This window comes from Ascaphus truei, chromosome 21 (genome assembly GCF_040206685.1).
Source record: "Ascaphus truei isolate aAscTru1 chromosome 21, aAscTru1.hap1, whole genome shotgun sequence".
NCBI classification, from domain to species: domain Eukaryota; kingdom Metazoa; phylum Chordata; class Amphibia; order Anura; family Ascaphidae; genus Ascaphus; species Ascaphus truei.
In genome coordinates, this window is record NC_134503.1 from 25,576,421 (window position 1) to 25,589,531 (window position 13,111).

Consider the following 13,111-nt stretch of genomic DNA (forward strand, 5'->3'; position numbering starts at 1 on the left):
AAGACAGCCATCCACCTAACGGGAACTGTTGGACTCGCCTTCCTTCAGAAGTGTCATGCTCTAAACGATGCCCCTCTATTTCTAGAGCATTGAACATGTTATTCTGACCTCTCCAAGTGGATTTGCTTGTGAAAGATCTTCCTATTCAATAGGATCTGATTGAGATCCTGCATAATATGGGGTGGACGGGGCCCAGGTCAGGGAGCGGAGTCTCAAGTAGTGCAGCATGGGACTGGAGCTGCAGAGACAGGCTGGGAAAGGTGAGAGGGAAAGGGGTGGGACCTCAGTCAGTGGGCGGGGCTGCAACATGAGAGACAGGCTGGGAAAAGCGAGATGGAGGGGAAGGGTTAAACAGGGGTAAAAAAAAAACAGACATGAAAAGGAACGGATATAGAAGAGACAGAGAAAATGAAGTACGAGAGAGAAATACAAAACAGGGAAAAGAAATATGTGAGGACGAGCACAGACATGAGTGGGGGAAAAAACCACAAAAAAAAACAGACATAAAGGTTAAAAAGAGACAGACATGAGGGGGCCCTGAATTTTTTTTTGCCCGGGGGCCTGCGCATGTCTAGCTACGCCACCGTGTGGCATGTTTAATCTCAGCCAACACTTTTAAATTGCGGTTAACTTTACCCCTTTCATAAGCGGATATTCGATGGTTGTGACCCATACTCGCATTGCCCTTGATATGGAGGCTGTGGCCACTGCCAGTTGGCATGCTGCTTCTGCTGCTACAAGTGATTAAGACATTCTCCAAGCGTCATTCCATTGCGTCTTTAAAAAGAGATGGAAGTGTTGTTCTTCTCGTTATCCTTGTATTTGCTGCAACTACATTCGGCAGTACCCCCCAGGTCTTTATATCCGAGATATGGTACCTTTCTTGAACATCTTTTTGTCCAGTTGGATCCTTTCTGCCTCGATACGGTCTTTCAGAACCTTGTGCATTGGGAACAGTTATTTTCTTCTCTGCCCCTCTGAAGAGCATCTTGCCTCGGAGGATCTCCATCTCAAAGGTCCGCATCAAACCACAAATCGTCTTGATCCGAGTCCCAACACCCCATTATCACAATATCTGAATATCCGTACCTTCCAATTAAGTATCTTGTCCGTGACATTGACCAGTTTTGGAAGCGTCTTACTGGCAATATGGTCGTCTGTCTGGGAGATAGAGCTCCATCGATTGGAGAATGGTCTTTATTTGGTCCGGTGCATGGTCTGCTGCTGACAAAGCAGTCTCTTCACACAGCTTTGTCCCTTCCAACTCCCGTCTTGTCACAGGCTGCCCACGTTTTTACCTTAAGTCATTCGTGTGATGCAGCGCTTCTACCGCAAATTCCTTTCCACTGGTAATCCTCCAGGAGATACTGTTAGAACAGAACTGCTCGTATTATCCTGCTGTATTTTTTTTACATATATTCTTGAGCTAGTACTCACCCAGTTTTGGCAGTGACTCCTTGGCTGTATTGCCTTCCATGGCTCAGCATCACACCCCCCAGTTTAAGAGATCTACAGCAGCCTCTGATTCACTGATCTCCTTAAATAATCCCAACAAACCAAGCTGCATTTTGACTGCCTCATGTTGGCACTTCCAGTTTAGCACCCTTATTCTCCCGCTGCGCTCCGATGTGGCTCTGCGGTCTGCCCAGGTCACGTCGGACCTCAGAGTAGCTGCAACATGGTGTGGCTTCAAAGTACCTGCAAAGAGGAGCCGAGAAGTCTCCCGCCGGCTGGTGAGTAACCTCTGCACTGGCAGATCCCAGGCAATATAGTGAGTTCGAGCCCATTCAGGACCCCAAAGTGCCCCTTAGCATGGGGTGTATTGCAATCACCTGCAGGAGCTTCCAAAGTCGTTCCCCACAATGCTTTGCTTCCACAGCTGCAAGGCATGGTGCGGCGTGACTTTGGAAGCTCCCGCAGTGAATGATGGCTATAACCCCCACTGCCATAGCCACACACACTTTGGGGTCTTATTAAGTGTGTTTCCCCCCACAAGATCAGGACACTATACTGCCTGGGATCGCTCACAGAGTTTGTTAGCGATAGTCTGATGAGTTTTCAATAAGATTAATTAGGGGCTCACAGAACAAATATTTAATATTAGGAACAGCTGTATTAGAGGTACTTCGGTGGAGGAAAGGAGGGGGAAAAATAAAAATAATCTAACCCTACTAGAAATAAATACATAATGAAAAACAGTTTTGAACTCCACACCTGCCCAAAAGAGAAATACATTAGGATCTAACTTTCCCACCAAAAACTAGATACATTTACAAACTCAATATGTAACGTCTACGTGGCTTTTAATATTACTTTATTAAAATACAAGAAATCTGGAAGGGAAAAACCAAAGAGAAAAAAACCGATCAGTTCAATTATTTTAATGTACAAATCAAGGGCTGCTGCTATTTCTGTGGAATCGGCTCCATTAAAAAAAAAAAAATGCAACCTTTGACAACGATTTATTTTGTCTGGTTGATAGATCCGTTTTAAAAACACAAAAAATAAAAAAGTATCTGGTGAAGGTTTAATTCAGTTTAAACACGCACAACACGTAGCATTTCCAACCAGTCCTGTGAATAACTTTGCTGCTGAAAGCCAAGTCTTACCCGACGACAGAATACAAATTGGGGCGCAGAGGGCATAGATTGAGGGGCTGGGTCTTTCCTCGTTGGCGCTATTTGGGCAGTGCTTTTTAATGCCATGCCTGGCTAACACCTCTGGCAGGGGAAGGGTCGATACGGTGCAAAATCCCTCCATCCACCCAAAATCGGTTAAAAGCGCATTAACCGATTTCACCATCAGAAATGGTTAACCTTGACGGCGCCCTCTACTCCGTGTGTCAGGACACTTGCACGATTCCTAAGGTTAGTTTGGGGGTCCGAGAGTCCAGGCCAATGGGACGCAGAGATCTGTCCGCTCCAGGCACCCAGGGGCCAGCGCACGGCGCGGGTTAATTAAAGTGATATTTATGCCGCGAGAAAAACGGGGTTATTAAAGAATTACAGCCGTTACTGCTTTTCCACATGGTTTGTATGGTGCATGCGCCATTACTTAACCCTCTGACTGCCAGAGGGTTCGCAATACTCAAGTGCCCAGTCTCCCTCCAGGTCAGGGTGGTCATGTGACCGCGGCCGCCATTTTCCAGGAAACGGATAGGACGCGCTATTCAAGCGGCGAAGAATAACCCTGCGTTTGGGCATGCCGGTCACAAAGTCACGTGGCCCCTAGAGCATCCAAAGGGTTAAACCGTGGAGATCCCTAAAGAGCTTATCAGTGCTCCCCTGACTTCCGGGGATCCCCCCTTCCCCCCCCTCCCACCCCCCCAGTTAATACTATTTGCCGGACGTACATAAAATAGCCACGGGGTCCGGATTTCTCCGCTAACAACGACTTTCTACCAACTCGGCGGCAAGACTTGTAATTGTGTTAAACACTGTACAAAAAAAATATATAGATATATATATATACAAATAACCTTGTAAACCAGGGTGTCTCTGGAGGTCAGAGGAACAGCATCAGCGAGGTTAAGGGTCAATGTGGCATGTCACCTACCCCCAGGCATCCAATGGGTTAAATAAGTTGTACATAAGGGGGGAGGGGGTGAAATGATTACAAAGTGTAACCCTACGGCAGCCCAAGTGGCTGGCAATGCGCCCCTCTGACAGCAAAGGGTTAACGCAGCTATCGATCAGGGGGGCTCAACTGCAGTCCTCAAGACCCCCACAGGTCAGGTTTTCAGGATTTCCCAGCCCCAGCACAGGCGGCTCATTCAATCAACCGCAGCACAGGCGGCTCAATCAATCAACCGCAGCACAGGCGGCTCAATCAATCAACCGCAGCACAGGCGGCTCAATCAATCAACCGCAGCACAGGCGGCTCAATCAATCAACCGCAGCACAGGCGGCTCAATCAATCAACCGCAGCACAGGCGGCTCAATCAATCAACCACAGCACAGGCGGCTCAATCAATCAACCGCAGCACAGGCGGCTCAATCAATCAACCGCAGCACAGGCGGCTCAATCAATCAACCGCAGCACAGGCGGCTCAATCAATCAACCGCAGCACAGGCGGCTCATTCAGCCGCAGCACAGGCGGCTCAATCAATCAGCCCCAGCACAGGCGGCTCAATCAATCAACCGCAGCACAGGCGGCTCAATCAACCGCAGCACAGGCGGCTCATTCAGCCGCAGCACAGGCGGCTCAATCAGCCCCAGCACAGGCGGCTCAATCAGCCCCAGCACAGGCGGCTCAATCAATCAACCGCAGCACAGGCGGCTCAATCAACCGCAGCACAGGCGGCTCAATCAATCATCCCCAGCACAGGCGGCTCAATCAATCATCCCCAGCACAGGCGGCTCAATCAGCCCCAGCACAGGCGGCTCAATCAGCCCCAGCACAGGCGGCTCAATCAGCCCCAGCACAGGCGGCTCAATCAGCCCCAGCACAGGCGGCTCAATCAATCAGCCCCAGCACAGGCGGCTCAATCAATCAACCGCAGCACAGGCGGCTCAATCAATCAACCGCAGCACAGGCGGCTCAATCAGCCCCAGCACAGGCGGCTCAATCAGCTCCAGCACAGGCGGCTCAATCAATCAACCGCAGCACAGGCGGCTCAATCAACCGCAGCACAGGCGGCTCAATCAATCATCCCCAGCACAGGCGGCTCAATCAGCCCCAGCACAGGCGGCTCAATCAGCCCCAGCACAGGCGGCTCAATCAGCCCCAGCACAGGCGGCTCAATCAGCCCCAGCACAGGCGGCTCAATCAGCCCCAGCACAGGCGGCTCAATCAGCCCCAGCACAGGCGGCTCAATCAGCCCCAGCACAGGCGGCTCAATCAGCCCCAGCACAGGCGGCTCAATCGAAGAAGCCACCTGTGCTGAAGCAGAGATATCCTTAAAACCTGACCTGCGGGGGGGATGTGAGGACTTGAGTTGAGCCCCCTGGTCTAGAGTCCAAACAAAACATTTGAGATAATTTAAGAAAAAAAGAACAAAATAAAAGGCAAGATGCAGCATTTCAGCAGCAAAGTGCTAAAAACAAAATATATATATATATCTGCGGGGAGGAGAGAGGTGGCGTTTCAGAGGAAATATGGCGTGGTGGTTCTGGGAGGGATAACCCGCTCGGAGTCGGGAACGGCCCGGAACAGCTTGGGTTCCCTGGTGTTGACGTCTTTGAAGACCATGATGGAGGCGATGTTGCCGCAGCGGTAGCAGTAGTTGGGCGCCGACCAGACGGTGACGAGCTTCTCGTCGAACATGAACTTGTAGCCCTCGTGCACGAGCTGGTGCGCCCGGCAGATCAGCTTCAGGTTGTTTATGTGAACAAACTGCAGGAGGGAAAGTTGCAGCATTATTATGAGGGTGTGTGTGTGTGTGTGTGTGTGTGTGTGTGTGTGTGTGTAGGTGTAGGAGCGTGTGTGTGTGTGTGTGTAGGTGTAGGAGGGTGTGTGTGTCTGTGTGTGTAGGTGTAAGAGGGTGTGTGTGTGTGTGTGTAGGAGGGTGTGTGTATGTGTATGTGTGTGTGTGTGTGTGTGTAGGTGTAAGAGGGTGTGTGTGTAGGTGTATGTGTGTGTGTGCACACATGTAAATATGTGTTTCCGCACTGCTCACTCAACTGAAACAGCCCACTAAAATAACGATTGACCGCCATGCTGCCAAAGACAGAGGTCATTACACTCTGCTCATATTACTCGACCTCTCTGCAGCATTTGACACCGTGGACCACCCTCTTCTCCTTCACATTCTCCATACTCTTGGTATTCGGAACAAAGCTCTATCCTGGATCGCCTCTTACCGCTCCCATCGTAATTTCAGTGTCTTTTTTGCCAACCCCTCCTCCTCTATCGATCTATATCTCTGTGGGGGCACCCCAGGGCTCTGTCCTGGGACCTCTTCTCTTTTTCTCTATACATACACACACACACACACACACACACACACAATTTCTCTAGGTGACCTAATTGGGTTTAAATATCACCTCTATGCTGACGACACAAATTTACCTTTCAACCCCTGACCTTACACCTGCTGTACAGACCAAAGTTTCTGAATGTCTCTCTGCGATATCATCCTGGATGGCCCTCCGCCGCCTTAAACTTAACATACCACAAACAATTCTCCTCATACTTCCTCCCAAACCTGGCCCTACTACCTCCTTCCACATTTCTGCTGGAAGTACCATCATACACACAGTAGCCCAAGCACGCTGCCTAGGGGTCACACTCGACTCCTCTCTCACATTCACCCCTCACATTCAAAACATTTCTAAAACCTGTCGCTTTTTCCTCCGCAATATTACAAAGATACGCCCTTTCCTCTGTTACTCGACTGCTAAAACTTTGACTCTCAGGCCCTCATTCTCTCCCGTCTTGATTACTGTAACCTCCTGCTGTCCGGCCTTCCTGCCTCTCACCTGTCTCCCCTACAATCTATCCTAAACGCTGCTGCTAGAATCACTCTACTCTTTCCTAAATCTGTCTCAGCTTCTCCCCTGCTCAAATTACTCTCCTGGCTTCCTATCAAATCCCACATCTCACACTACATTCTTCTCCTCACTTTTAAAGCTTTACACTCTTCTGCTGCTCCTTACACCTCAGCCCTAATTTCTCGCATACATAGTGTGCACACACACACACACACACACACACTAAATAAATAAAAAGATCACTTGTGAACACATTCACATGTCTTAGGCAGGTCTGCAACCCTGCCTTTCACCATCATACAGTGCTTCCACTGCAGCAAGGGATTCTGGGAAATGACACGCAAATGAGCACACAATGTGTCACCTTATGTCTGAAAAACCATTGTTACATGGAGCCCATATAAGCTAATGCTCGCTGTTAACACAGCATTAAAGCACACCATGGGAATCAGATGCAAAACCAGAGAAACCTTTCACATAGATGTGTAGATGTGTAGATGTAAAAATAACCAGCGCTCAGGAAGAAAAAAATATAAAACAAAAATGTAGGCTAAAAAAATGTAGTGATATAAGTGTATGCTCATTTATAAAAATCAGTGGAAGGCTGCTTAACAAGGACTATCTAGATCCTAAAACACATGTGAAAACAAAAAAACTGAGCACACTCCTATGATAATATAATAATTACAATTAAATAAATAATAAGCGAAAGACGAGAGATCTGATAATGGAAATAACAATCCTAAATATAAAATACACATGTTCAATACACAATTCTTCGGTGTATGGTACATGTGTATTTTATATTTAGGATTGTTATTTCCATTATCAGATCTGTGAGGTGCTGCCTGCGCAGGCGACATTACCTCATTGGTGACTTTGGCTCCGAACAGCCAGCCTGCTCCTCTGGGGCTGATGGCCCAAGTGTCCACATCTTCTGGATCTGACCACACCAGGTCGCAGAAGGCACCTTTGTGAGGGATTTCCTGGTTGCGTTCGATGGTTCGGATCTGATCCAGTGTCTTAATGTCGGGAGAGAGGCCCCCGTGCACGCACAGCACTTGTTCATCTATCAACTGGAAGCACACAGACCAGGGTCACAGACTGTGTCTAAAGCCGCCGACCCGCTAAAGCTGCCGCCGCCCCGCTAAAGCTGCCGGTAATATTTTAGAAACTAAATAAAAGATAGCGCTGCAGTTAGTGCAGAGGTGAAAAATGTGCTCCAATACTCCAATATAAAAGAAAGTGACCAAATAGCTTTAGAGCTACAAAAATGTTAAAAATTGAACAAATACACGTTATCCAAAGCATGTGTAGGTCGTGGGGCGTATAATGTACCTTCCGCAGGGGCTCACTGCTAACAAAACAGAGGGTACAGGACTTCTAATGGGGACGAGTAGTGAAGCAACTATTAATTAACTTTAAATAAATAAATAAAGGAGTAGGATTGTGAGATGAGGAAATGTTGCATTTTCATGCGCTACATGTAAGCAAATATTGTACAAACGCAAGCAGCGACAACACGTTATATTCGTGAAGTGAGCAGCGGTGCCGTAACCCCAAGAGTGAAGGGAGAGACGTGATTTAACGCTGGCAGTTCCTCCGTGATACTTACTGCTGCGACTGTAAGCATATCAAACACCTTGGTACAGTACCGCCACGCGTTGGCGTTTCCATACTTCGTCTGGCACTCGTCTGAAACAAAGTAACATGTGTAGCACATTAGTTCCCGGTCGTATGTACACATGTACAACAGAGGGGTGAAATGCAGGCACACTGAACTAGTACAAGATACTCGGCCGGTGCACCGTAGCAGAGGGGAATCCCGAGGTCCCAAAGAAAGCAATGGAGAAAAGGAGATACACAGGCACCCGGACTTGCAGAATATGAATGTGCCACAAGACCAACGCTTGGGCTGTAAATCACATCCCGCCTCAAAGTGAGGGCACAGTATGACAAACCTGTGATTTACAGCCGGAACGGTGGTTTCGTTTGGCACATTAAAATTCTATATTCTACAAGTCTGTGTCCCGGTATCTCTTTTTTTCTTCGTATGTACACAAGAAGCACAACCAGGGCAGTCACCACAGGTCTGCAACGTGTGGTACGTTGCTCTGAAAGAGGGGTTATGGGATTAACTGCCGATGGGGAACATGGAAAATGCTCTGAAAAGTGTCACTTAAGCCATTTAGGGAACTTCCTTTCTGCAGATGCTTGCTATAGCAATTTATACACCTGAACCAGATTTTCTCCCAAAATGATCGGTGTCCCCCGGACCATAATCAGGGACCCCCACGGTTCCAGAGTGATGAGCATGCAGCAGTACAGTAAACACCGCAGTCAGGCTCGCACCAGCGGCCTACGCAAAGCGGCACCAGCGGCTTACGCAAAGCGGCACCAGCGGCTTACGCAAAGCGGCACCAGCGGCTTACGCAAAGCGGCAGGGTCATTGGGAGGGGCCAAAAACAGGAACTACAAATATCTCAGGAACCCAGAGGGTCCCTGGAGGACAATAGACCACCAATCAGAACCGGGGACCCCCTGGTTTAGGCAAGTTCCAGGCGCACTGCTGCATTACGTACGAGAACCCTTTAACAGTGCATTGCGACTCCATAAAACAGTTTATCAATTCTCTGTGACTCTGCAGACCCGCAGTGGGGCTCCCATCGTTTAAATAAGTCAACCGCCATCTAATCTATAAACTTGCAGTCAAACATTTCCTAAAGATTTTGAATCCTCTATACAAATATTATTTTTTTTTTAAATGGATCAGGTTATTAAGAATAAAATATTACCAAATGGTTTTTACCAAACCGCTCGGGCAAAGCGACTGCTCTAGTATTTTGATGAGGAATATGCCGCCCTAGAACCATGACACGTTTCAAACGCCGTTACGTTTAAGCAGCTAGAAGGGGCTGTTTGGGAAGAGGGTCTCACCATAGAATCCGTACACCTGTGTGATCTGCCTGCTCTCGTGATTCCCCCGCAGCAGGGTAATGCGGTCAGACCACTTTGCTTTCAGGGCGAGAAGGTAGGTGAATGTCTCCAGGCTGTAATACCCTCTGTCTACAAAGTCTCCCTGCAAAAGCAAAGAGGAAGTGGAACGCGTCAAGTAAAAGGAGTGGACTGGCACATCTCAACCACGCCACACTGGTTCATCTATTTCTTGTTCAGCCCTTATTTAAATTAGAAGCTATGGGTGCACAGTGGGCATTTTCCGAGCTCAGTGGGCTTTGATGTAATTGGAATGCCTTCATTTCCAATGATATTGTAGTTCCAGTCTGACAAAAACTAAATATATTTATATGCGGTTATCAACTTACCATAAATATGTAGTTTGTGTCGGGAACTTGGCCCCCTGTTCGGAAGAGTTCACACAAGTCGTAAAACTGGAAAAAGAAGCAATGTCTGTTACTGCGCCTTACCTACGATGTGCAGGGGACGCAGCGTTACAAGAGGTGACAGAGACCAAGGGGACTGCCATACTCCTGCAGTGTGACAAGAGCACGAACAGGAACCAAAAAAGACAAAGCACTACTTTCCAGCAGGTAGAAATTATCAAAAAAGCAGGGAGAGCGTTCCCAAAGTGAAAAACAGAGCTAATGTATTAGCAGCATGGATACATACAGCATACACAGGCAAAAAAGCCCCCACCTTGATAAAGAGCTAATGCTTGAAACATGTAGGTGGGGGCTTTTTCTGCCTGTGTATGCTGTATGTATCCATGCTGCTAATACATTAGCTCTGTTTTTCACTTTGGGAACGCTGTCCCTGCTTTTTTGATAATTTCTACCTGCTGGAAAGTAGTGCTTTGTCTTTTTTGGTTCCTGTTCGTGCTCTTAGGTACAGGTGTGATGATTTCTTAATTCAAATGCAGAAACAGGAACCAAAAAAGACAAAGCACTACTTTCCAGCAGGTAGAAATGATCAAAAAAGCAGGGACAGCGTTCCCAAAGTGAAAAACAGAGCTAATGTATTAGCAGCATGGATACATACAGCATACACAGGCAGAAAAAGCCCCCACCTACATGTTTCAAGCATTAGCTCTTTATCAAGGTGGGGGCTTTTTTGCCTGTGTATGCTGTATGTATCCATGCTGCTAATACATTAGCTCTGTTTTTCACTTTGGGAACGCTCTCCCTGCTTTTTTGATCATTTCTACCTGCTGGAAAGTAGTGCTTTGTCTTTTTTGGTTCCTGTTTCTGCATTTGAATTAAGAAATCATCACACCTGTACCTAAGGACGTTAATCATCACCCAAGGGTGCTGCACTACATGAGAGTCCTTGAGAATTATATCTCTTCTACCATTCATCACACTATATTATTTCATATATGTGTCTGGACACTGTGTGTATACCTTACTACAGTGCCATGTGGGATACTACCAGTTGATTGGTTTCATAGGAGATTACCTCATATATTGATACCTTAAGGGTACTCCTGATAAAGGATTGTAATTATCTTTATTGCATATACTTGCTCACGCTGAGCATTGCACAATTTGTTTATCAATTTGACAAGAGCACGAGTCCCCATGTACAATGTCTGGTTCTGACCATTGTCAAGGAAACGTGGTTCTCATCGCCAGCCGAGCTTTTGCGATGGGACACCCCTCACTCCCCCAAGAAGCCTATAAGAATTCAACTCGGTTTTGTATCTTACCCCCTAAGCATGGTCTGCTCTTTAAACAAAAAATAATCATAATTACCATTAATCTAACTCAAAAGAATGCCTGGCAGTTCCTGTAACCGTAATGTACATGAACACAGTGTGTATTGTCTAACAATGAACAGAAGGCACCACACAGGATTTTATAACGCTCCAGCTTCTGAGGTAATCATGGTAACCTTTAGACTGGTAATGAGTTGGAGTACAGTACCTCGCACCAAACACGGTTATAGCAGGGGAGTCGTACGGAGGTTGTGTGCTACCAGGGAGATGGACAAAATGTCAGAAAAAAGTGCTTTGTATCTGGAGGGTACTTGCCACTTGCAGAAATCCCCAATATATTGGTGCACAACAGACCATGAAGTATAAATATATAGGTCCAATGATGCTCGCACTGAGTCTGTTAAAGGATTACATTTTATTAAGACCAAATGTCTACATCATTTTTTATTTTATATGCTTATAGTGAACACCCGAACCAAGAGATTACTAAACTCTCTAAGCCAGGGGAGCGCAAACTTTTTGAGCTGCGCCCCCCTGTCTCTCTGCCCCGGCTCTCGCGCCCCCCTGCCTTCCTTCAGCTGCGTCAGATGACGCTGCGTGGGCGTGTGACGTCAGGTCACATGGTGCCGCGGCGTCTATTGACGCCGCGTTGCCATGGTGACGCAACACAGACGGCTGAATCCCGGTAAGTAAACAGTTGCAGGGGCCTCACGCGATCCCCCGGCATTTAATTTAAATGCCTGGGGGAAGAGCGCGGGGCCTCTGCAACTGCCCGCGCCCCCCCAGCACAATCTCCCGCCCCCCCTGGGGGTCGCGCCCCCCACTTTGCGCACCGCTGCTCTAAGCAACTGTTATGTATGGAACATATATGCCATACACAGAGAATAGTTAATAACCATAGACCTCACTAGGGGTCGCTATACCTTGCACCCTTCTTTCTATCAGTAGGTATATAGGATATATACATCTCTGCCAGCTTATACCAACACGCCACTGCTCATACTAAGTCTATGTGGCGTTTGATCAATTGAGACTATTAGTCTTGTCGCGTAAAAGGACATCTCAATTTGGCAATACCTATTTCACCGGCAACAAGACTGCTCTGATCCGGTGCATATACATGAAGAGTAACAGAGATACTGGTAAACTATCTTTTTGGGTGTATAAATAGCAACTTTCTGACCCCCCAAATAAGAGGTCTATCGGTGTAAATGACGCGAGTTGCTGTGGTTTCATGCACTATTAAACACAAGAAATATGAAGCAAGGAAACCATTTTTGAATTAAAATTTCGGAAAATCAAAAATGATGTAGACATTTGGTCTTAATAAAATGTAATCCTTTAACAGACTCAGTGCGAGCATCATTGGACCTATATATTTATACTTCATGCTCTGTTGTGCACCAATATATTGGGGATTTCTGCAAGTGGCAAGTACCCTCCAGACACAAAGCACTTTTTTCTAACCTTTAGTTTAGACCAGGGGTGAGCAAACTTTTTATGCCGAGCCCCCCTTTTCATCCATGAAATTTCTCGGGCCCCCCCTGCCTGATGTAATCAAAATCACATGACGTCAGCGCACGTGAGCTGGTTCAGCCATTGAGGGCGAACCAGCTTTGTAACGCCCCCGCCACGCGTCTACAAAAAAAGTATTTATAGCACAAATTACATAACTTAAAAATAAATATTATAATATTTGTCTAATAGCGTTCCCATTTCTGCTGTATTATTAATCTCTCTCTTCCCGCCACATTAGAACACCTCAGGACCTCTCTAACCTCTTCCAGTCTCTCCCTGTATTTCTCACTCCCCCTCCAGTCCCTCTCTATCCCTCCCCTCAGTGTCTCCCCCCACTCTCTTTCCCTCCCCCTGTGTGTCTCTCTTTCTTTCTCCCTCCCCCTAGTCTCCCCCTCCCTCCATTGTCTCTCACTCTCCTTCCAGCCATTGCCTCTCCCTCCCCCCAGTGTCTCTCTTGCACTCTCCAACCAGCTATTGTTTCTCCCTCCA

General features: G+C 47.3%; 1 protein-coding gene across 3 annotated transcripts in view; it reads right to left on the reverse strand.

Annotated features, from left to right (window-relative positions):
* Nucleotides 1-2,286: 2,286 nt before the first annotated feature.
* The window catches only part of PPP6C (protein phosphatase 6 catalytic subunit), a 28,685-nt gene continuing 17,860 nt past the window's right edge, over nucleotides 2,287-13,111 (reverse strand). For all 3 annotated transcript variants that reach the window (XM_075579401.1, XM_075579400.1, XM_075579399.1), the window contains exons 3-7: nucleotides 9,756-9,821; nucleotides 9,370-9,511; nucleotides 8,048-8,127; nucleotides 7,299-7,508; nucleotides 2,287-5,335 (exon numbers count right to left, since the gene is read on the reverse strand). In XM_075579401.1, coding sequence (XP_075435516.1) covers nucleotides 5,087-5,335; nucleotides 7,299-7,508; nucleotides 8,048-8,127; nucleotides 9,370-9,511; nucleotides 9,756-9,758 — 684 coding nt within the window. In that variant the 5' untranslated portion in view covers nucleotides 9,759-9,821 and the 3' untranslated portion in view covers nucleotides 2,287-5,086. The remainder of the gene's footprint in view (nucleotides 5,336-7,298; nucleotides 7,509-8,047; nucleotides 8,128-9,369; nucleotides 9,512-9,755; nucleotides 9,822-13,111) is intronic.